This window comes from Hyla sarda, chromosome 1 (genome assembly GCF_029499605.1).
Source record: "Hyla sarda isolate aHylSar1 chromosome 1, aHylSar1.hap1, whole genome shotgun sequence".
Classification (NCBI taxonomy): domain Eukaryota; kingdom Metazoa; phylum Chordata; class Amphibia; order Anura; family Hylidae; genus Hyla; species Hyla sarda.
Window position 1 is genome coordinate 83,341,938 of NC_079189.1, and position 25,813 is coordinate 83,367,750.

Here is a 25,813-nt window from a genome sequence, read left to right on the forward strand (position 1 = left end):
TTAAAATGTCAGGCATGGGACCACAACATTCTATGTCTTGTCTGATAATAAACATTCACAGCACTGAAAGTGTTCATCTCCATGCAGTACAATCTTTCATTTCTTATGGTCCATCTCCAAAATACCCCAATTCACACAGGCTTGTACTAGTTTTGCCAAAATTCACATAAATTTTGCCAAAACTTCATCCTGTTGTTTTCAGTGTAATTTTGCATTGCCATCCACAAAAGGCTGAATTTTCCACATATTTTGGAAAACCTTCATGTGGAAAAAAGTGACACGTCCGGGCAGCCAAGACATGGATCAACCTCATTAAATTGGACCAAAACTTTGTCAAAATCCGTTTACTTGCAGTGTGACAAACCTAGTGCATGGGTATGTTCTTGATTTTGTATGTGGATATGCAGTAGAACAATTCATTGTGTATGGGGCCTTACAGATTTCCCTTAGGGTATTTGCCCTCCCTAAATTCGAAGGCTAGCCCAGAATTACTGCTGCATATTTTGACTGCATTTTTTGTTGTTGCAGTTTTGAACATGGATTAGCCTCCATTTAATAGTGTTAATCTGTGTCCTTGACCCTAATGGGACATTACCTATTCAACAAATTAGAATTTTAATTGCCCAACATATCCGTGCTGTAGTTTACAAAGTGAACTGTGTCATGTAGAGCCATTGACAACAAAAGGATGCACATTGCACACATTTTTCAACACTGATTTTGTTGAAAGGGGGGTTGTCCAGTGAAAATTCTGCTATCCCCTATTGACGGATTAAGTAGTTGATCGTGGGGGTCCGACCACTGCCTAAACCCCCAGAATGGCACACACTCCATTCATTTGTATGGGAAAGCCGGAAATGCCTGAGTACTGTACTTGAGTCTCTTTGACACTCCCATAGAAATGAATGGAGTGTGTGCTGTCTACCGCCCGCACTCCTCATTGAGTGCCAGGGTCCCGTTCAATCCATTCATTAAAAGACAAAACTGTACATTTTGAATTTACGAAAGCTAACATATAAAAAAAAAATTTTTTTCTTAATTCCACAGGGGAATAACAGCACAACCTACATCCAGGATGCTTTCCGGCTCCTTCTCCCTATACTTCATTTCTCCCATATTCAGGCTACCTCTTCTAAAGCATAACAGCTTTACATGGCACACCTAGATTATAGTATGGATATGAAGCCCTCTCAATGCTGAGTTAGTGGACATTTCTGAACACAGCAAAAGACCATCTAAAGCGCCAGTAAAAAATGTTTAGCCCTACCCACTTGAAGACCAGAAGAGCCCTTTCAGAAGAACTGAAGCCAAGTAGAAGGGGTTTACTTTTCTTGCTCCCTGACGGGCATTTATTTCTTCCTTATGGAAGATTAACAGTTCTTCCCATTCACAGCATATTGGGTTAACTAACTGGCTGCTGGGACCCTTACTGATCAAGAGAACAGAGGTCAATGGGCTCCATTTAGGACCCTTTACCTCCATTCTTGTAGTGGTCAGACGGTCACATACCAGCTAGTTATACCGTATCCTATAAATATTAATATTGTTATAACACCTTTTTAAGCTTTCAAGCATTATTGAATATAAGTGCATTTGTGGAGTTGGTAGGGAAAACTTCCAACTTCACTATTTTTCACACTTCAACTAGGACTCTTCATAAATGGCTCCTGTATAGTAATTAGTGATTAGTGAACAAGGTCACATCACATATACCTTTTAATAAACTAATTATACAATATTAATATATAATATTTAATATTTTTATTTTGAAAATGGAGTTGGAAACGTTTCCCAAAATTGACTACAACTATGACTCTGACTCCGAAGCCCTGCTGTCAGGTTTCCTTTATCCAGCCAGTTTAAAGGGGTACTCCAAAGGATAGGGGATAAGATGTCTGATCGCGGGGGTCCCCAGCCGCAGCGGTGACATCCCGAACACAGAAGCTTGGAACTTCCATGTTCGTGATGTCATGCCACGCCCCCTCCATTTATGTCTATGGGAGGGGCGTGACGACTACTACGTAGCCGTCACGTCTCCTCCCATAGACAAGAATGGAGGGGGGATGGCTTTGTTCGTCAGTCATCCAGCACGGAGCGGAGTTTGCTCCTTGCACAGATGACTAGGGTGCCACACCAGAGATCACGGGTGTCCCCAGCAGTGGGACCCTCGCGATCAAACATCTTAAGATTTTTTTCGATGGAGTACCCCTTTTAAGCGAACAAACTGACAAAATATGCTGTGTGTCTGTAAGGAAAAGGCGCTATGTCTGGTACATGCACATTTGCACAATGTATTAAAAAAAACAAATCAAAAGTTATAGAATAGGTTCTTTAGCATGAATTCTCTCATTTATTTAAAGCTATTTTCTGCATAATAGTCTAGTATAATATAAGAATATGCTATTAAAAGAATTTAAGAAATAGTAACTGTGGTATCCTGGGAAAGGTCACAGAAGTACAGCAGTTAATTCATACCATGAAAGAACAGCTTCAAACTTGTAATGATAGTAAATGTATCTTTAAATGCAAATCCTGAGTTTTCCTTTGTACCTTAAAGGAGAACTCTGGAATAAAAAAATTGTCCCCCATACTGCCGGCAGGAAAAAAAATAAAGATGTACATACCTTCCTCCGCTCCCCCGGGGCCTCCGGTAACCGGCTCTGGTCTACGCCACGATCCTCTCCGCCACAATCCTCTTCCTGGTTACTGTACTCAGCCAATCACCGGCTGCAGTGAAGTCCCGACTCGGCGATAGGCTGTGCGGCAGTGTGACGCTTTCGGCCCCGGCAGCAGGTGCTGGTGTAGTGAAGAATTTTGTGTCCTGAAGCGTTCTCACACTGCCACTCAGCCTATCGCCGTCCGAGTCGGACTTCGCTGCGGCTGGTAATTGGCTGAGCGCAGTATGACTCGCTGACCACCGGCAACCAGGAAGTGGATCGCGGCAGAGACCGGAGCCGGTTACCGGAGGCCCCAGGAGAGCGGAAGAAAGTATGTACATCTTTATTTTTTTACTGCCGGCAGTATGGGCGACAATTTTTATATTCCTGAGTTCTGACCAGAAAACAAAAATTAGCCTGTATTCCACTTTTGTGAAACCGGTCGAAATTATATCTATTGCAGGTGCAACATTGTCACCCAGCCTTCTCAGATTCTTGAATGACTAAACACCTAGTTTATATGTTCCACGATATAACTAGACAGATTTAAGAGGGAAGTAATATTGCACTCTAAGTGATTTCAATAATTTTCTAAGAATTTAAATACATTTTCCACTATGTGACTAATAAAATGAACCTGGTAGCGTTGTTTCATGTGTAGAAATTCACTGTACGATTGATATAAGTTTGTGTTGTTTGGGGGGATATTACTGTACATTAAAGAGGTACTCCGGTTGAAAACTTATTTTTTTTAAATTAACTGGTGCCAGAAAGTTAAACAGATTTGTAAATTACTTCTACTTTACTAGCTGTATGCTACAGAGGAAATTCTTTTCTTTTTGAATTTCTTTTTTGTCTTGTCCACAGTGCTCTCTGCTGACACCTCTGTCCGTGTCAGGAACTGTCCAGAGCAGGATAGGTTTGCTATGGGGATTTTCTCCTGCTCTGGACAGTTCCTGATACGGGCATCAGGTGTCGGCAGAGAGCACTGTGGATGAGACAAAAAATACATTCAAAAAGAAAAGAATTTCCTCTGTCGCATACAGCTGCTAATACATACTGGAAGGGTAAGGATAAGTCCCTTATTCGGTTTAACAACTCTAAAATCCTTTTAAACAAGCTTCTCACAAGTCTGAAAAGTATACCCCCCCCCCCACCCATCGCCTGATAGTCACTCCCATTATCAAAATTAAGTTCACACCCATCTGACTGATTCCCTGTATTGTCAGACATACTATAAACTCTCATATCTCAGGAACACCCCATGTTTTTACCAACCAAACACCCATCACTCCAGTTGGTTGGATTACATACACCTTGTGTCCCCTGTGTTTTGCATTTCCTGTTCTTATCCCAGCTCCAACACAAACCTTAATTTTCTTTATGGTGGACATATTCCATTCATTAAAATATAACTTTATGGGTTGAAAATAGTACTCTACAGCTGAGCAATGGCCAGATCCATTAGGTTCCTGGGACACCCTTTCCATAGAGTATAGTGTACAGGGTCAGTTGAGATGGAACCAGGTGTTAGAGGACAGATTTTGGATAGCCAGTATGACAATGAGGTTAAAAAACAAAACAAAAACAGAAGCAAAGAGATAGAGAAAAACTATTTTATATAATTAACTGGAGAAATGTATGTTGTCTCCCCCTCTTCTCCCCACCACATTAATAAGAAGAGCACATGATTAAAATTGGACAAGCTTCTCCTGCTTTTACTTTGTCTCCTGCTTGCTCCAGCAGAAACCCTTTTCCATTGTTCTTTCTGTAATGGAGACTAAGCAAAGGGGATCATGACCAAACACGAGGAGCAGTCAGTAAATAATCCACTTTGCATAAGTCTATTTGTTGGAGGGGTTTGTAAAAGTCAGTGTAGACTCACAAATAGGTAAGGATTTCTGCTTTTATTTTTCTTTCATTCAAAGGTTTAAAGTCCATGAGATGTTGCAGCATAACAACTGTGATAGAGTTTATAATGTATCCTATAAATGTCCATGTGAGGTAGTCCATCAGGAGATTCACTTGAAAACTGTATCTTGCTATTCATTTATTATAAGAGGACTGGACTTGGGTAAACATTTTCATTCTTCTGTCCCTCTAAAATAAAAATATAAATATAAATAATCAATATCTCAAAATTAACATATCCTGCTGTGGAATGAAATTTGTGTTGCTTAAATATATATTAATGTAATTAATACCAGAAACTAAATTAAGTACATAAATACAGTACTAGAACTAAGCTTAGTGCATACAGTCATGGCCGAAAATGTTGGCACCCCTGAAATGTTCCTAGAAAATGAAGTATTTCTCACAGAAAAGGATTGCAGTAACACATGTTTTGCTATACACATGTTTATTCCCTTTGTGTGTATTGGAACTAAACCAAAAAAGGGAGAAAAAAAAGCAAATTGGACATAATGTCACCCCAAACTCCAAAAATGGTCTGGACAAAATTATTGGCACCCTTAACTTAATATTTGGTTGCACACCCGTTGTAAAAAATAACTGAAATCAGTCGCTTCCTATAACCATCAATAAGCTTCTTACACCTCTCAGCTGAAATGTTGGACCACTCTTCCGTTGCAAACTGCTCCAGGTCTCTCTTATTGGAAGGCGCCTTTTCCCAACAGCAGTTTTAAGATCTCTCCACAGGTGTTCAATGGGATTTAGATCTGGACTCATTGCTGGTCACTTCAGAACTCTCCAGCGCTTTGTTGCCATCCATTTCTGGACTATCTTGGACTCATCTGTCAACAAGACGTTTTCCCAGAAGGATTTGGGCTTTTTTTCAATGTACTTTTGCTTTTATATGTCTCTGTGTCAGCAGTGGGGTCCTCCTGGGTCTACTGTCACAGCATTTCATTTAAATGGTGACGGATAGTTTGAGCTGACACTGATGCTCCCTGAGTCTGCAGGACAGCTTGAATCTCTTTGGAACTTGTTTGGGGCTGTTTATCCACCATCTGGACTATCCTGCGTTGACACCTTTCATCAATTTTTCTCTTCCCTCCACACCCAGGGAGATTAGCTACAGTGCCATGAGTTGCAAACTTCTTAATAATGTTGTGCACTGTGGACAAAGGCAAATCTAGATCTCTGGAGCTGGACTTGTAAGCTTGAGATTGTTGATATTTTTCCACAATTTTGGTTCTCAAGTCCTCAGACAGTTCTCTTCTCCTCTTTCTGTTGTCCATGCTTAGTGTGGCACACACAGACACACAATGCAAAGAATAAGTGAACTTCTCTCCCTTTTATCTGCTTTCAGGTGTGATTTTTATATTGCCCACACCTGTTACTTGCCCCAGGTGAGCATCACATGCTTTTGTTTATTTTGTTTTTTTTTCACAATTTTGAAAGGGTGCAAATAATTTTGTCCAGACCATTTTTGGTGTTTGGTGTGACATTATGTCCAATTTGCTTTTTTTCCTTCCCTTTTTTGGTTTAGTTCCAATACACACAAAGGGAATAAACATGTGTATAGCAAAACATGTGTTACTGCAATCCTTTTCTGTAAGAAATACTTCATCTTCTAGAAAAATGTCAGAGGTGCCAATAATTACGGCCATGACTATATATGCAGCACAAAGACTAAGCTCAGTATATACATTAACATAACTAAGTTCATTATACATGTATAGTACCTTCTTAGGCCACTCACTGTGCCCCGTGATGACGGAAGGAAATAGAGCAATCTGGGCCGTGGGTTCTTTTTATTTTTATCTGCTTATTTGTGACTTACAATTGGTATCCACTAGCGACTATTATCAAGCACTACAGCTTGGCTGTGGATACTTTTGGTTGTGGATATCTTTATTGATTTGTTGATCTATTTACATTTGTATTAATATTCCGGTCTCCACCAGTGACGGTGATTTATTGTCACACTGGGGCTGTGGATACCTCCTTCATGTATTTCTGATTTATCTATTTATTAATGTATCTAGGTAATTGGTATCCATATTGTGAATTAAGAATTGTTCTTATCCCCAGATTTATGTCCCCTGAGGATCACGCATAGCATAGTGAGGGTGAAACGCGTTGGAACCAGGGTACCTAATTTTTGGTTCCTCTTTATTATTAGAGGTCCGCAATATGATTTGTATTTCTGGGGTTGGTTTATGATATTGATTGAGAGGCTTTAGGTCACACAGTAGTTTATTAAAAATGTTGTTTTAATATTTGTTTTGCCACTATGACATTATTGTTTTTTGCAACAACACTCTCCGATTATCAGTCTACTTGTGCTTACTGTGAATACATAGTCAAGTTATCCTTATATAGTTACAGTGCATAGTGAAAGTATTCGGCCCCCTTGAACTTTTCGACCTTTAGTCACATTTCAGCTTCAAACATAAAGATATAATACTGTAATTTTTTGTCAAGAATCAACAACAAGTGAGACACAATCATGAAGTGGAACGAAATGGAGATTTCAAACTTTTTTAACAAATAAAACACTGAAAAATTGGGCGTGCAAAATTATTCAGCCCCCCTAAGTTAATACATTGTAGTGCCACCTTTTGCTGCGATTACAGCTGTAAGTCACTTGGGTTATGTCTCTATCAGTTTTGCACATCGAGAGACTGACACTTTTGCCCATTCCTCCTTGCAAAACAGCTCGACCTCAGTGAGGTTGGATGGAGAGCGTTTGTGAACAGCAGTTTTCAGTTCTTTCCACAGATTCTCGATTTGGATTCAGGTCTGGACTTTGACTTGGCCATTCTAACACCTGGATATGTTTATTTGTGAACCATTCCATTGTAGATTTTGTTTTGGATCATTGTCTTGTTGGAAGACAAATCTCTGTCCCAGTCTCTTTTGCAGACTCCATCAGGTTTTCTTCCAGAATGGTCCTGTATTTGGCTCCATCCATCTTCCCATCAATTTTAACCATCTTCCCTGTCCCTGCTGAAGAAAAGCCCAAACCATGATGCTGCCACCACCATGTTTGACAGTGGGGATGGTGTGTTCAGGGTGATGAGATGTGTTGCTTTTACGCCAAACATAAAGTTTTTATGGTTACCAAAAAGTTTGATTTTGGTTTCATCTGACCAGAGCACCTTCTTCCACATGTTTGGTGTGTCTCCCAGGTGGGTTGTGGCAAACTTTAAACAACACTTTTTATGGATATCTCTTAAGAAATGGCTTTCTTCTTGCCACTCTTCCATAAAGGCCAGATTTGTGCAGTATACAACTGATTGTTTTCCTATGGACAGAGTCTCCCACCTCAGCTGTAGATCTCTGCAGTTCATCCAGAGGGATCATAGGCCTCTTGGCTGCATCTCTGATAAGTCTTCTCCTTGTATGAGCTGAAAGTTTAGAGGGACGGCCAGGTCTTCGTAGATTTGCAGTGGTCTGATACTCCTTCCATTTCAATATTATCGCTTGCACAGTGCTCCTTGGGATGTTTAAAGCTTGGGAAATCTTTTTGTATCCAAATGCGGCTTTAAACTTCTTCACAACAGTATTTCAGACCTGCCTGGTGTGTTCCTTGTTCTTCATGATGCTCTCTGTGCTTTAAACGGACCTCTGAGACTATCACAGTGCAGGTGCATTTATACGGAGACCTGATTACACACAGGGGGATTCTATTCATCATCATTAGTCATTTAGGTCAACATTGGATCATTCAGAGATCCTCACTGAACTTCTGGAGAGAGTTTGCTGCACTGAAAGTAAAGGGGCTGAATAATTTTGCATGCCCAATTTTTCAGGTTTTTTTATTTAACAAAGTTTGAAATATCCAATAAATTTCACTCCACTTCATGATTGTGTCCCACTTGTTGTTGATTCTTCACAAAAAATGACAGTTCTATATCTTTGTTTGAAGCCTGAAATGTGGCAAAAGGTCGAAAAGTTCAAGGGGGCCGAATACTTTCACTATGAACTGTATATTATGTGGCAATACAACTTCTACTATACTAGAACAATGACAATAGTATGATGAGTTTTTAGTTCACAAACAAGAATAGTAATGCCTATTATCCTGCTATAGACAGTACAAATGGTTACATTACTGAAATGATGCAGACAGATGGAGAATATGCAATAACTTCCAGTGACTCACATTTGATATATTTTCCAATTGTAGTAGTTTTTTTTCTCCTTTTCTTCTTTGTTCAACACATTTCTTCATGATATGTGTTTGCAGCACATACATCTTTCTCCTCACTCTCCCTATATTCTTCACATCCCCTCTATACCAAGACAAAGTCTTTATAATGCTGCACACTGTACTCCCTGGCTATAAGCGTCATACACTGTGCCCCTAAGTACAGTGCCACACTCTGTTTCCCCTTGAAAATAGTGTTGTGGTGCTCAGGAAAATAACCAACAAAATCGTACAGAGGTTGGCACAACTAGTATAGTCCCTCACCCAAACATACTGTCCTGGCTCTAATTATCTAGAACCTATACAGAAGCTCATACACAGGGGTGCTCAATCTCCACAGACTTTGCAGAGTGCAGCTAAACAAATCAAATGAGAGGAAGAAGGTGCAGGTAAAACACAACCAAGCAGGGTCAGGTTAGAACGTTACTTCCATCAGTGCAATAGTGACAGCTGTTTCATGCCCTTTGGCACGTTTTAACCTGACCTCCCTTGGTTGGTTTTACTTGCACATACAATAAAGAAGTAGTTTTGCACTATTGCCAATGAGTGTGTCTTCTCTTCCTCTCATTTGGATTTTTACCCCTGAAAATAACAGTGTCACTTGTCAAACATAAGGCTTCTGTACAAGAAGTGCCCTAAACACAAGTCCCCATTTAAAATAACCCTACATATTGCTGAGACAAAATACCCCTTCATATATTGCCCCCACAAAATGCCACTAAATTATAACCCCCTGCCAAAAATGTCTATCCTCATTTTTCTCGGCCTGCTTCCTGCAAAACAACACAGGCGATACCAAATGGCATGTCAGGGAGCCCAGCTAAGCTCTCATATGCCTGCCTGTATCTATACATAGTTTCATCTCTGTCGAACATGAAAACATTTGAGACTGGCTGATTCGGAGTTAAAATGTCTAAAGTTACATGAATGTTTTCCAGATTAGACTCCTAAAATTAGTGTAATCAAAAATTTTAAGAACACATCTCTCTTAAAGCTGTTGCAAAAAAAAAAAAAAAAAAAAAAAAGAAAGGGCTACAATGTAATACACAGGCACTCAGAGTTCTAAAAGAGGAAATATGGGAGAATTCGCAGCAAGTTAACCCCATCACCTAATAGTGTCCAAATACTCAAATGGGGCAAATGAAAGGCATTTCCCTGTCAGCATGTCCTCTTTAACATTAAATATTCATTAGTGGGTTATACTAATTTCAACAGAATCCTTTGATAAGTATGGGGACAGCCCTACTGCTACCTGACAACTTTTATTGGAGAAAACAAGGTTTGCTCAAGACAGGGTTCAAGCAACATGATGTTCCTCCCTAGGTTATGTCAGATTCGTCAGCCACCTATGTCACCCAATTGAATAAGAATGTATCAATATCACTGAATGCGTATGTAATGGGGTGATAGCTGTTAAACAAAAAACAATTTTGGTCTGTTTGTACACTGCTCAAAAGAAAAAAGGGGACACTAAGATAACACATCCTAGATCTGAATGAATGAACTAATTGTATGAAATACTTTCGTCTTTACATAGTTGAATGTGCTGACAACAAAATCACAAAAATTATCAATGGAAAACAAATTTATCATCCCATTGAGGTCTGGATATGGAGTCACACTCAAAATCAAAGTGGAAAACCACACTACAGGCTGATCCAACTTTGATGTAATGTCCTTAAAACAAGTCACAATGAGGCTCAGTAGTGTGTGTGGCCTCCACGTGCCCGTATGACCTCCCTACAACGCCTGGTCATGCTCCTGATGAGGTGATGGTCTCCTGAGAGATGTCCTCCCAGACCGGGACTAAAGCATCCGCCAACTCCTGGACAGTCTGTGGTACAACGTGGCGTTGGTGGATGGAACGAGACATGATGTCCCAGATGTGCTCAATCGGATTCAGGTCTGGGAATGGGCGGGCCAGTCCATAGCATCAATGCCTTCCTCTTGCAGGAACTGCCGACACACTCCAGCCACATGAGGTCTAGCATTGTCTTGCATTAGGAGGAACCCAGGGCCAAATGCACCAGCATATGGTCTCACAAGGGGTCTGAGGATCTCAACTTGGTACCAAATGGCAGTCAGGCTACATCTGGCAAGCACATGGAGGGCTGTGCGGCCCACAAAGAAATGCTACCCCACAGCATTACTGACCCACCACCAAACCGGTCATGCTGGAGGATTTTGCAGGCAGCAGAACATTCTCCACGGCATCTCCAGACTCTGTCACAACCAAATCATGTGCCCCTGAGGAAGTCACTTGGAGTGAGTGAATGCCTGGGGACCTTTTTCGGGGGGACACATGCTCCATTTCCTACCTTGTGATGTATTTTATTTCCCTTGACTGTGCACTTTATTTTGAATGAGTGAATATTTATGCAGCTGCTCTGATCGTGCAATACTCAGTTTGCTTATGTGTTCCTATGCATAGGGGCCCATTGGTCGGAGAAGGACTGTGTATTTTGTACTATTGGGATTAGGCGGGTGTCCCTGTAGGGTAGCCAACAGGAAACTGGGGTTCTTCTCTGTGGCTGAGGGAGGCTGTGAGTCATCTGACTCCCTTGTTTCTAGTGTTTTTAATGTGTGGTCTAATTTATGTCATGTACTACAATAAAGCATTGATGAGAGAGCTTTGGTGTGCGCCTATATGTGCTTTTGCTTTTCTATGTTATTTTTGTGTCCAGACTCTGTCACATGTGCTCAGTGTGAACCTGCTTTCATCTGTGAAGAGCACAGGGCACAAGTAGCGAATTTGCCATTCTTGGTGTTCTCTGGCAAATGCCAAATGTCCTGCACGGTGTTGGGCTGTAAGCATGGCCCCCACCTGTGGATGTCTGGCCCTCAAACCACCCTCATGGAGTCTGTTTCTGATTGTTGAGTGGACACAGGCATATTTGTGGCCTGCTGGAGGTCATTTTGCAGGGCTCTGGCAGTGCTCCTCTGCTGCATAGGTAGCGATCCTGCTGCTGGGTTGTTGCCCTCCTACGGCCTCCTCCACGTCTCCTGATGTACTGGCCTGTCTCCTGTTAGCACTTCCATGCTCTGGACACTATGCTGACAGACACCGCAAACCTTCTTGCCACAGCTTGCATTGATGTGCCATCCTGGATGAGCTGCACTACCTGAGCCACTTGTGTGGGTTCTAGACTACCACTAGAGTAAAAGCACCGCCAGCATTCAAAAGTGACCAAAACCTCAGCCAGGAAGCATAGGAACTGAGAAGTGGTCTGTGGTCACCACCTGCAAAACCACTCCTGTATTGGCGGCGTCTTGCTAATTGCCTGTAATTTCCACCTGTTGTCTGTTCCATTTGCACAACAGCATGTGAAATTGTCAATCAGTGTTGCTTTCTGAGTGGACAGTGTGATTTCACAGAAGTGTGACTGACTTAAAGTGACATTGTGTTGTTTAAGTGTTCCCTTTATTTTTTTGAGCAGTGTATATGCCTAGCAGATTCTTTGTTGTACATTTTGGCAAAACATTAACTTTTATAATAATATAAACGTAAAAAAGTATAGGCCATACGTAACCCAAGTAATTTACACCTAACAGGTCAACTTGTAAAACTAAAGAGAAAGGTGCTGTAACGCCGAGCGCTCCGGGTCCCGCGGCTTCCCCGGAGCGCTTGCAGCGTTCTAGTAACAGCAGCGCTCCGGTCTCTGTCTGTGACCGCGAGCGCTGCTGTGTTCGTGCCAGCGGGGATGCGATCCATGGGGCGGGTCAGACCCGTTCACGGATCGCACCCCGTTCTACTCACCCTCCTCCTGTGACTGTCTCGTCCCGGCGCACGCGGCCCCGCTCCCTAGGGCGCGCGCCGATGTTCTGAGATTTAAAGGGCCAGAGCACCGTTAATTTGTGCCTGGCCCAATTAGTTCTAATCCCCTCCCCACTCATAAATACTCACTTCCCCTTCCTTTCCTTGCCGGGTCTTGTTGCCTTGTGCCCTGAGAAAGCGTTATAGTGTTTTCCCAAGCCTGTGTACCCAGACCTTCTGCTGTTGCCCCTGACTACGAACCTCGCTGCCTGCCCTGACCTTCTGCTACGTCCGACCTTGCTCTTGCCTTGTCCTTGTGTACCGCGCCTGACTCAGCTGTCAGCGAGGTTGAGTCGCTATCGGGTGGAACGACCTGGGGGTTACCTGCCTCTGCAAGTCACCCCTTAGATTCTGTTCCCCTGGTACGGCCCACGCCATCACCTCACTGACACAGAGGATCCACCTCCAGTGTCCTCTCTGCATACCAGTCCGGATCCTGACAGGTGCCATAAAACTTAACCTTTATTTGGCTACAATAAAACTACACCAGATATTAATAATGTGTGTGTGTGTGTGTGTGTCAAAACCTGGTACTATTACTAAAAATCAAGAAAGACAGGGAAGGTTCCAATTGTTACTAATGTCACCCTGGTACGGCCCACGTCGTTCCAATTGTTACTAGTGTCACCCTGGTACGGCCCACGTCATCACCCCACTGACACAGAGGATCCACCACCAGTATCCTCACAGAATCCGGATCCTGACACCAATATATATGCTGCCCCCCAATCAGTCACAATAGATAAATAGCGATTACATATTAGATAATCACCTTTATAGATAGAATAAATATTTTTATACCCCTTCACTACTAACCCAACGTGTTTCTGTTCGGTCACGATATCACATAGACCAAACGTCATCAGGGGTTTAAACGGCGCAAAGAGTGGTTTACAATATAAATACTTTGCTCAATAAGAGATATTAATTAGACAAATAGCAGCATGTGGCCATGGTAGGAGATTTGTAATATTGATAATAAGGTGCAATAGCCAATAGCAACAACAAACATAGGAATCCCCAGCAGGTATGATAGCCTGCTGTATAGGTCGGTGCCCAATATCTCCTCCTAACACTTATAAATTCCACTGGAATCAAGATTCCAACATTTGCCTGTGCCGGGGATTGCACGCTATTTGTGCGCGCCGGCGTCTAAAATGCGGAAATAGCGCTTCCAGGTTCCGTCACCTGAGCGCATCCCACGTGACACCAACTGCGGGCACGAATGGTGACAGAGAGTGCTGTCTGCTCAGGTAATAAGCTCTGAAAGTTTTTCTGGCTGGGGTAGAACAGGGACTTATATATGACTCTAGACAGAATGGCTAGTACTGCAGAAGGAAGCCAATATTATTAGACTAAAATAATGGTAATATGTACTGCAATGTCTGATAGATAACTTTAAGACTTAAAAATAGCCACATATGAATTGAAGCAATAATAATGCTTAGGAGATATTAAGTAGTAATTTTGATGAATGAGGTAGGATTGCTTAACCAGGCAGTTTCCTACTTTCTCACATCTAGGGGGCTATACCATCAGGCCCACAATAAATTTGTTCTGGATTTATTAAGCTATATACTCACCCATAATTATTTTCTATTCGGGGGGTGGTACTTCCACCAGCTCAGAAGTACTGCGATGGGGGAGCCCCTGTGCCCCATCGTTTGCTAACCTCACTCTGGGCTGGTGGGAGGCAATTACCGCCTTCTCCGATGAACGAGAACATCTGTCGGAAAGTGCAACCTTCTGGTCGCACTACATTGATGATATTTTTATTCTCTGGAGTGGTACTAAATCTGAATTCGAACAGTATTTACAAGCACTAAACATTAATGATTTAGGACTTTCATTCACCTTTGAGATTCATAAGGAGGGCCTCTCTTTTCTTGACGTATACATTTCCTGGGATGAAATTGGTGGTCTGCAAACTAAAGTATATAGAAAGCCCACTGCCACCAATGGTCTCCTGAGATGGGAGAGCTGCCACCCGGCCCCCTTAAACGGGGAATACCGAGGGGCCAGTATCTCCGTCTTAGGAGGAACTGCTCAGACACAGCTGAGTTTAAGAGACAGGCCAAGGACCTCCGCTCCAGATTTCTGGAGCGAGGCTATCCGTATTATACTCTTAGGTTAGCATATGGGTCTGCTTTGAAGCAGGATCGATCTCACCTACTTGTTCCTAAGGCTAAACCTGTTGGGACACACCCCCTTAGGATTATAGGGACCTTTGATACACAGTCCTAAAATATTAGGAAAATAATCAACCACCACTGGAATATTCTTCAACTTGACCCTGATCTCCCCAAGGTGGTAGGGGACACACCGTCCATCACTTTTCGGAGAGGCAGAAGTATAGGAGATACCTTGGTACACTCTTATTTATTGCCCCAGTCTAATCTCACTTGGTTGAATGAACACTCTCTCTCTCGGGTTGCTATCGCTGTGGCACTGTAAGGCCTGCGCTAATATTAGGAGGACTAGGTGGTTTATGGACATGAGAATGGGCTTTAGACATGAAATCAGGAATTTCATCAATTGCGGCTCAAGGGCCATCATTTATGTTGCAAATTGCCAACATGATATTAACTATGAAGGTAAAACCATACTCAAATTCAGGCGCAGAGTCCTTGAACATCTGGATGACACTAAGCATAAGAGAGACACCCCTATCTCTATTCATGTGAACACTGAACATCAAGGCGACCCATGTGTACTTTCCTGTGTGGGACTAGAACAATTGAAACCATCACCAACTTTCATTCGCCCCATTTTTATAACCCTATTATTCTTCAAAATCTGTCTGTGTACCTTCCGATGAGCCCCATTTCCCTCTTTATGGGTAGTATTCCTAGATAGTGAGGGATGGTCTTAGTAGACTGATTGTTCTAGCCCCACCCTATGTTAGGGGCTTCTAGGGTACAATAGGAGGGTCCTGATAAACGGTACTGCACTTTTTAGGGTGTCCCTGCCATCTAGGTATAGGGAATGATTAGAAGGGCCTTTTTAGGGCACAAATAGTTTCCTTAGGTCCCATATTTTGTCCCTCCTTCTCCCCCCCCCCCCTATATTAGTGGGGGGGGGGCTCCCGGGGAGGTCCACAGCCATGCCCTGATATTCTCTATACATTGACCCTTCAGCCGCAATACACCTGATTATCATGTATTACACCATAAGTTCCTTAATTTTAGAGTGTTATTTTCTACAATTGTTCTGCCCCCACATGTCCAAGGCTGAGTTTGGACTTCTCAGTTAAGCCAGCCAACAAACCAGCATCTTTCTGTGCTGATTACCTGAGCAGACAGCGCTCCCCGTCACCATTCGGGTATTTCTGGAGCCTTTCAGCTCTGGTGCAGAGTCGCGCACAGTTGGTGTCACGTGGCATGCGCTCACATGACGTAACCCAGAAAGGCTGTTTCTGTATTTATGACGCCGGCATGCACAAACAGCGTGCGCTCCCCGGCACAGGAAGGGCTTTCCTGCCACTGCAGGACTATGCTAGGCTAGGCATCAAAACTTCCTATTAGTATGTACTAACTTATTTACTTGTATACCGGACAGATGTTTCAAATTTGTCTGCTCATGGTCATCTGACCTGCTGAGTATTAATATGCCCCTCGGTCCTTTTCATATGGGCAGCGTGTAACTGGCCTATTATTCTCTACTGTGAGTATGCCATATCTTTATGCCACATAGGAGGGGTTATGCCAATATATTAATAAATTATTAATCCCCCCCCCCACCCCACCATAGGTTGAAAGCTTGATTTTATCAGTGTTAGGAGGAGATTGAACCATTAATTACCCCCTATAATGGGTACCAACCTGTGCAGCAGGCTATCATTCCTGCCGGGGATTCCTATGTTTGTTGTTGCTATTGGTTATTGCACCTTATTATCAATATTACAAATCTCCTACCGTGGTCACATGCTGCTATTTATCTAATTAATATCTCTTACTGAGTGAAGTATTTATACTGTAAACAACCCTTTACTCCATTTAAACCCCTGATGACGTTCAGTCTATGTGATATCTTGACCGAACAGAAAAGCATTGGGTTAGTAAAAAAGGGGTATAAAAATATTTAGGTGATTATCTGATGTGTAATCGCTATTTATCTATTGTGACTGATTGGAGGGCAGCATATATATTGGAACCTTCCCTGTTTTTATTGATTTTTGGTGATAGTACCAGGTTTTGACACACACACATGATTAATATCTGGTGTAGTTTTATTGTAACCAAGTAAAGGTTAAGTTTCATGGCACCTTTCTCTTTAGTTTCACAAAACATTAACTTTTCTAATATACATTATAGAAAATGTTATCTCCTTTTAATAGAAATACTGGCTTATAAAAACGACCACTAGGGGTCCCCATACTATCCAGTATGGCTGCAGCATCATCTTTGTTTCAGCTGGGCAGCACAGGCTGGGACAAAGTCCAGTAAGTGAGGGTGGGACTACCACTCCTCTGTGCTCACTTCTGTTCTATCTATGAGCCTGCAGCGTGAAAACAGAGAGAAAGGGGTTACAGAGCAGCATACAGTGATTGGATTAAGAGACCCAGCACAGCAGAGCAGACTCAGAGAGGAAGTAAATGCATGGTGAGTGTGGGGGCGGACTCAGTGTTTTCTCTGGTCATGCCTCCTCCTGAGCAGTGAATGTCAGAATGAGTGAGCAGCAGGACAGAGGGATTTGTGAGCCAAATTCAGAAGCTAGACATATAAAAAAGACATGTAAAGCATCGGTGTGACCTAGTGAGTTACATATATGAGCATTATTTTTTTCTGTGATATGATGGATACACTTTAACCTCATGTTCAGATTATGTGATATGCAGCCTAAGTAGGAAGCCAGATAATATATTCTGGACATATTTGTTGCATAGCTTAAGAAAATATTTCTTGATTAGCAAATAATAATTATCTGACAAAATACACTTTTAAGGTAGGGTCACATGTAGCGCATCTGCAGCATATTTGACGGTGCAGATGTGCTACTGACCTTCCGTAGAGTGTGCCTCCTGCTGTGCCCATGTGTCCTGCTTTATCTGCTCATAGCAGCAATCCGCCGCTACAAGCAGACACACAGTGATCGGGCACATGCGCAGTATACTCAGACATTGCGGTTGCTCACGGCGTAGCTTAGGAAGCAGGGGAGCCACCGTGATGTCTGTGAATAGACTGCGCGTGTGCACAACTCGCAGATCACTGTATCTCTGCCTATAACGAGGGATTGCTGCTACGAGCAAACAAAGCAGGACACATGGGCACAGCACGAAGCACAATCTAGAGATGGTCAGTAGCGCATCCACAGCTTAGGGAAGGATCACACGTATTGTATTTTGCTGCATATTTGCTGCTGCGTATTTTCCTACTCATTGAAGTCAATGGATAGTAAAATCTGCAGCTGATTTTGCTACCCATTGACTTCAATGGGTAGGAAAATATGCAGCAGCAAATATGCAGCAAAATGCAGTACATGTGACCCCACCCTTATAGGGCCTTTGGCCTTTGGCTGTCTGGGCATGCTGGGAGTTGCAGTTTGGCCTTCCTAGTCGTTGCCATAGTAAAGATCACTTTACTTTCACTTTCATTCCCCCCCCCCCCCTTGAATTCCCTACCTGAGCCAGGATCTAGCAGTCTCCAGCGACGATCTGGGGTCCCCAGGCATCTTCTCCTCCAGGTACCAGCCTCCATCTTCTTCCAACGATCCCCTCGACATCCAGGGGTGAGCAGAATGGGGGGTTGCCATGGCAAGCCACTGTCCTGCCCTGCCATTGGTCAGAATCAGTTCTGACCAATGGCAGGGGATAGGAGGAGATCGCAGCACTGCGACCTCGCTCCTATCCCTCAGGATGATCAGGGCTGCCAGAGACCCGATCAGCCCGGAATAGCAGAAAATCGAATGTCTGAATTGACATGTGATTTTCTGCAATCGCCAACATGGGGGGGGTCTCAGGACCCCCCTCGGCGATGTGCCGGGATGCCTGCTGAATGATTTCAGCAGGCATTTCGGTCTGGTCCCCAACCAGCTAGTGGCGGGGACCGGAATTCCAAAGGGCGTATGCATGCGCCCCACGTCCTTAAGGACTCGGGATGCAGGGCGTATGCATACGCCAGGCGTCATTAAAAGGTTAAAATTAATGGACCTGCCATGGGTATACAATGTAAGAATACCTTTTTGCTGGTACGCAACACATACTGGCAACATACATAAGGTGACATGAATGGAGTATTTGGGTGTTTTACAATCCAACAATGTAACCATTGGTGGTTCAGAAGAGGTTGTACACCTTTGCTCTAGGAAAGGCATAGGCAACCTTCGGCACTGCAGATGTTTTGGACTACATCTCCTTTGATGCTTTATCAGCATTTTGGCTGATGGAAGATGTAGTCCAAAACATCTGCAGTGCTGAAGGTTGCCTATGCCTGCTCTAGGATATAGTGCCCTCCAGCATTTTCCTCAGCTTATTTCCATAGGTGTATGGAAATAAGTATAATTGTCACCCAACAAACTATGGATCTATATGGAGATCCTGTATAATCGCACATGAAATGCAAGTTTACATGTTCTATACTTTCATACGTTCATACTTACAGTCTATTAATGGAGCAGTTCTTTTGACTTTGTAAACAATGAAACTAAGTCCACCTACAAAAACAAGCGAGATCAGGAACAGCCAGATGACCCCGAGTGGTCTTGTGTAAACTGTTTTTGGAAATGAACAAAAGAAAAAAGATGAATAATACTGCATCTTATGCAAATTATCTAATATAGTGAGCATATAAATTCTGGTTAATATATGAGCAAAGCTATCAACCGACAATAGACTTAAAGGGGTACTCCGGCCCTGAGATATCTTATCCATTATCCAAATGATAGGGGATAAGATGTCTTACTGCGGGGGTCCCGCCGCTGGGAACCCCCGCAATCTTGTATTCGCCACCCACCTGTTGAGTGGCAGGACCCCGCGGTGAGACATCTTATCCCCTATCATTTGGATAGGGGATAAGATGTCTCAGGGCTGGCGTACCCCTTTAAGCGATGCCAATGTGGAAGATTGGGGGTGTAGTATAGGTCTACAAGAAGTTGTAGTTCTCTAAATAAAAGTAGTGAGGCACTCTGAAGTAATAGTGTCTGTGTGCAGGTGTTCCTATGACTTTCAAACCAGGGTGCCGCCAGCTGTTGCGAAACTACCACTCCCAGCCTGCCTGGACAGAAAAGGTCTGTCCGGGCATGCTGTGAGTTGTAGTTTTGCAGCAACTGGAGGCACCTTGGTTTGGAAAAACTGACCAATGATGTTAAAGGGGTTATCCACCATAAGGTGATTTTAGTAATTACCTGGCAGACAGTAATGGACATGCTTAGGAAAGATCCGTGCTTGGCTTGGGGCTAAATGGCTATGTTGTGAGATTACCTAAATGCTATAGCTATCTTTTTGTAAACTGGGAATTTCCTGATTGAGTTTTCTTCTTCAACTAAAAGTCCCATAGCTCCTTGTTTGTAAGTATGAGGTCATTTTCCTGCCTCCTACACATCAGCCACCCCACCCATTGAAACACAAATGAGCTGCATTCTATTCAAAAGACCAGTGTTTTCTAACCCGGGTGCCTTCAGCTGTTGCAAAAATACAATTAGTTGCAGAATGATCTCTCTTCCACCCAGCGGTCACTCCACCCATTGAAGCAGGACAGTCTCCTTGTCATCACCTGACTAGTGATGTCATGTTTCGGCCCACACTGCAACCTGGGAAAACTTGAGACAACAGTAATTTTGTATGCTGTTAAAAAACTAAACTTTGGGGCAAAAATCACAGGTACAGACACTATATAATGAACTACACTAACTTTACAGCCCCTGTAGAGTAGTCAAATAAAAAAAATGGAATACACCTTTAAGTTTAGCTCCTGACACTCATCCCTATGCTCTAGTTCTTACTTTAACAAGGACATAAAGGTTCAAAAATAGTGCAAAGATAATGTGCTACCTACTCACATGAAATTTGATTTTCAAAGTGTAAGGACACATTGATGAAGTCATGATGAACCCCCGGATCTTGGTAATGCCATAGATCCATTGTTCTGTTATGTCCTGTAAGATTACTTATGTGGATCTCAAGTGAGAAAGGATCAGAGGGATGCACATCGCCTTGAGAATCTGCCATTCCAAAGTTAGACTCCACTTCTGGATAGTGAAAATATTTTCCTTTTATGTTCAGTGAGACATTTATTGGTTTTCCTGCATTAAAACAGATTATTTCATTATAGTCGAGCTTCATACGATTACACAGCATTTTATCTTTGTGAATAAAGATTTAGTATTGTAACTTATTCAATGAAATCCCTGCTTTTTGTATTTTAAGGAGTCCAGTGACAGTGTCCCTAAAGGGGTACTCTGGAGGATAACAATTTAATTTAAATCAACTGGTGCCAGAAAGTTAAATATATTTGTAAATTTCTTCTATTAAAAAATCTTAATCATTCCAGTACTTATCAGCTGCTGGAGTTGTTGTTTACTAGAGAGAAAGTTCTTTTTTTTTTTAATTTCTTTACTGTCTCTCCACAGTGCTCTCAGCTGACCCCTCTGTCCATCTCAATAACTGTCCAGAGCAGGATAGGTTTGCTAAGGGGATTTGCTCCTGCTCTGGACAGTTCCTGACATGGACAGTGGTGTCAGCAGAGAGCACTGTGGTCAGACTCAAAGGAAATTTAAAAAGAAAAGTAACTTTCTGGCACCAGTTGATTTAAAATAGATTGTTTTCCACCGGAGTACCCCTTTAAGCATGGATCGATATATGCTGTCCCTGCAGCTATTGCCTGTGTGTCTCTGTGCAGAGACCAAATACAGGAAGTGAATGCAGGACAAGCAGGGCTCTGCACAGGCTCCTGGTTTGTCAATCATCCTACTGAGTAAAGTAGGGGCGTACCACAGAGCCTCACTGCACAGACCACTGCTTGTCCTCAGTGTACAGAGCCCTGCTTGTCCTCAGTGTACAGATCCCTGCTTGTCCTCAATGTACAGAACCCTGCTTGTCCTCAGTGTACAGATCCCTGATTGTCCTCAGTGTACAGAGCCCTGCTTTTCCTCAGTGCACAGAGCCCCGCTTGTCCTCAGTGTACAGAGCCCCGATTGTCCTCAGTGCACAGAGCCCTGCTTGTCCTCAGTGTACAGAGCCCTGCTTGTGCTCAGTGTACAGAGCCCTGCTTGTCCTCAGTGTACAGAGCCCTGCTTGTCCTCAGTGCACAGAGTCCTGCTTGTCCTCAGTGCACAGAGCCCTGCTTGTCCTCAGTGCACAGACCCCTGCTTGTCCTCAGTGCACAGAGCCCTGCTTGTCCTCACCGCACAGAGCCCTGCTTGTTCTCAGTACACAGAGTCCTGCTTGTCCACAGTGCACAGAGCCCTGCTTGTCCTCAGTGTACAGAGCCCTGCTTGTTCTCATAGCACAGTGCACAGAGCCCTGTTTGTCCTCAGTGCACAGAGCCCTGCTTGTCCTCACCGCACAGAGCCCTGCTTGTTCTCAGTACACAGAGTCCTGCTTGTCCACAGTGCACAGAGCCCTGCTTGTCCTCAGTGTACAGAGCCCTGCTTGTTCTCATAGCACAGTGCACAGAGCCCTGCTTGTCCTCAGTGCACAGAGCCCTGCATGTCCTCAGTGTACAGAGCCCTGCTTGTCCTCAGTGCTCAGACTCCCTGCTTGTCCTCAGTGCTCAGACTCCCTGCTTGTCCTCAGTGCTCAGACTCCCTGCTTGTCCTCACTGCACAGAGCCCTGCTTGTCCTCACTGCACAGAGTCATGCTTGTCCACCCACAATTCCTGTATTTGGTCTCCTGACTTAAAGCTGCAGGGACTGAATATATATATATATATATATATATATATATATATATATTTATTTTTTTTAACCAATGTATATTACAAATATACTGTACATATAAGGTTATTTTCTACATTATATAAAAAGTTTTTGCTTTACTTTAAGTCAGTTAATGACTTTGATTGGGCAATCAATCTGTTTTTAAAACGTAATAACGATAAAGTGATCTATATAATAGAATGTCCACTTCCTAAAGCGAACACATTGGGCCAGGGCCATATCCTACACGTGGCAAGATGAGCATCTTGCCTCAGCTGGAAGATTGCAGAGTCCTTGAGGAGTATGCAGTCCACAACCCTGCATACCTCTATTTATGTAGGGACAGAACTGCCACGTGCAGTGCACAACCCTGCATACTTCTGTGTATATGGTAACAGAACTGCCACTATTGTATACACTATTGTATGTAGGAGCCTATGTTCGAGTGTCACATGATCCAAAGGTCCTTGACTCAGCAAAAGCTGAACACTACAAAAGTTGAACACTACAAACAAACCTCTTCTATTTACTCAGCCCACTGTGTGTTACTCAGGAACATGCCTCTGCTCCATTTTCAGGGGGTGCTCAACACAAAGATGCAGTCCGCAATAATCCAGAATTCCAAAAGAGAAATTAATGTGGCACTCACCTGTCCATAAATACACACATGAGGTTTTATAGACTGATAGTGGATCCAGCCTGTCACCCAGTCAGAGGCTATATGCCCAGCAGAGGTGAGTGAAATGAGTGTTAGGGTCCCATCCGAAATGAGGCCGCCTCCGCGTGGTGAATGGGGGACGTGCTTTGATCAAAAAGTGCACTAAGAGCCTCCATTTTTTGACCAAGAGTGCTGCTGCAACCTTCTTTTTTGTATACAGTTAATGCAGTGCCTCATTTGTGAGGATACTTAGGGAGCATATTCCATAGCTCAATTTCCTTCCATAATTTCCTTCATTTTCCTTCCTAATTTGCATACTTTTTTCCCACAAAGCATTGCCTGGCCTATAAGATTTCTTATACCATATTGACTCCTCTTGGCCTGGTTGGTCACATCTTTATTCCAGCATTACTAGTGGTCAGATCCCCACCATTCACCTAGTGGTGTCATGCCATCATGCCATCAATATTAATCATGGTATGGTCATCATAGGTTTCTCTGCTGTTATAGCAGGGCCATGAGTATACATTACTGCCTTGCACTCCTGAATAATCACAGACACGTTCATATTTAACATTAGATTCATACCTTGTGCGCTCGTTTCTTGAGATAATGGATCTGTGTCTCTTTGTGGATAACAGATGAAAACAGCGGAAGTGTTGATATAAAAACCAAGTGTAATGGAAGATAATGTCACATTTTTTGCTGCAACAGTCTCTACAGCCTCTCTGCTTTCGTTTTCTTGCAAATTACATATTAATGGTAATTTGTGAGCGCTATCCATCATACAGGAATCAATACATGATAGGTCCTCTGAGATGCCTATGGAGAGAGAGAATGAGATAATACTTTACAAAATATCATAATATAAAATATAACAAAAATGCATACTATGATATGAAGTGGAGCTTTCTGTGCTCTGTCTTCTAGCAAATGATCAACGTTCTTACTTACTAAAATTATCAACTGAATCCCATTACATTACCAATTCACACTGACAGTGAGGACTGTACTGTAGTTCAGACACATTTTTACATACTAGAGAACCAGCTGAAGATGGTGAGGTTACTTTGCCCTTCTTTTACACTTTAAACTATGGACTATACTGCACCTAATGTAGGGGAACTGTACTGCACCTAATGTGGGGGAACTGTACTGCACCCAATGTGGGGGAACTATACTGCACCAGTACAGTTCCCCCACATTAGGTGCAGTACAGTTCCCCCACATTAGGTGCAGTATAGTTCCCCCACATTAGGTTGGCAGTATAGTTCCCCCACATTAGGTGCAGTACAGTTCCCCCACATTAGGTGCAGTATAGTTCCCCCACATTAGGTGAAGTATAGTTCCCCCACATTAGGTGCAGTACAGTTTCCCCACATTAGGTGCAGTACAGTTTCCCCAAATTAGGTGCAGTATAGTTCCCCCACATTAGGTGCAGTACAGTACCCCCACATTAGGGGGCACCAAATGTGGGGGAACTGTACTGCACCTAATGTGGGGGAACTATACTGCCAACCTAATGTGCAGGGACTTATACTACACCTATAGGAGTGCAGGTCTGTTTATGTATGTGTGCATGCAAGCAAGAGTATATTTGTGTGTATGTGTATAGATATATATATATATATATATATATATATATATATATATATACACACACACGCGCACTGTGTGAGTTTGTGCTTTAGGTTGCACACCCTAATGCAATAGGCTGCTCACGCCTATGCAGGTATCACAAGCCCCTCTAAAGGTTCCCTCCCATCTGGGAAATGTATTAAAAAAAAGCAGAAGCGTAACGCAGTGTGTACTGTATATACAACTTGGACAAACCACTCTAGTTAAAGATACAGTGGCCTACAGAAAAGTGAACAATGAGTTTGTTTTTTATCCCAAATTCTTTATATCTTTCTATCCTCTGACCTTGCCCTGTATTCTCACACTGTAGCTGTTCCACCCCCATAGCCAGCTGTAAAGACTTGACCCCAATCTTGGGTTGTGTTGTGTCCAGATGCCTTCTTCCTACAAGTCTGCACCCATGCTGAGGCTAATCTTCTCACTCACCAATCCGCTGCCTCCGATTCCTTCATCTTCCAGAACAATGTTTGCTTATTTATATATTTACATTCCAAAACAATCTTGGCTTGATATGCTTCCTATGGAACGGGATATGGTGTGTTTGAGGCTATGATAGCAAATGTCTACAGTTCTCACCATCAGAGGAAGCTGAATTCTATGTTGTCTGTATATAAAATATTGATCATTCTTAGTGGATAAATGATTAGGAAATGGACAATGGAAAATTGGGTTTGTAATACACTTGTACTGATGCCATGCTTCATGCTATACCTTATCTTCAGTATCATGTCATAATAACAGAAACTTGATGCTTGTTAAATGCCACTTGGCCCTGTAGAAAGATAGACACATCTTACCTTCCTTAGTCTTGAACCATTCTGGAATGCAGACAATGAGCAGGAGTGTTATTCCGATAAAGAGTTTAAGCAACAAGGAAGATGTCATTGCAGACACGTGTTACAGCAAGAACTTACTAAATCATAGGCTGCCCCCACTTACGGTATGTAGTTACTAGTCATTTCCTCAATGACTTCCAGCACTCACTTTCTGCTCTCATCATACTTAAGTACAGATAAAAGTCACATGTGTTTAAAAGGGAAGTGTCAATGGAATGCTTTACTAAATTTTCTGCAGC

General features: G+C 42.8%; 2 protein-coding genes across 11 annotated transcripts in view; one reads left to right on the forward strand and one right to left on the reverse strand.

Moving 5' to 3' along the window:
• The window catches only part of FAM114A1 (family with sequence similarity 114 member A1), a 43,027-nt gene extending 40,497 nt beyond the window's left edge, over positions 1 to 2,530 (forward strand). For all 9 annotated transcript variants that reach the window (XM_056556771.1, XM_056556781.1, XM_056556762.1 and 6 more), the window contains exon 14: positions 1,048 to 2,530. In XM_056556771.1, coding sequence (XP_056412746.1) covers positions 1,048 to 1,143 — 96 coding nt within the window. In that variant the 3' untranslated portion in view covers positions 1,144 to 2,530. The remainder of the gene's footprint in view (positions 1 to 1,047) is intronic.
• Positions 2,298 to 25,813, reverse strand: TMEM156 (transmembrane protein 156). Of its 2 annotated transcripts, XM_056556798.1 has the most exons (5): positions 25,536 to 25,813; positions 23,689 to 23,922; positions 20,585 to 20,827; positions 19,187 to 19,297; positions 2,298 to 4,757 (listed from the first exon to the last, which is right to left on the reverse strand). In XM_056556798.1, coding segments are annotated over exons 1-5 (678 nt in total). In that variant the 5' UTR covers positions 25,624 to 25,813; the 3' UTR covers positions 2,298 to 4,755. The 2 variants fall into 2 exon arrangements, 1 of the variants encoding a protein (XP_056412773.1); XR_008888705.1 differs by lacking the exons at positions 19,187 to 19,297; positions 20,585 to 20,827; positions 23,689 to 23,922; positions 25,536 to 25,813 and adding an exon at positions 15,880 to 15,970.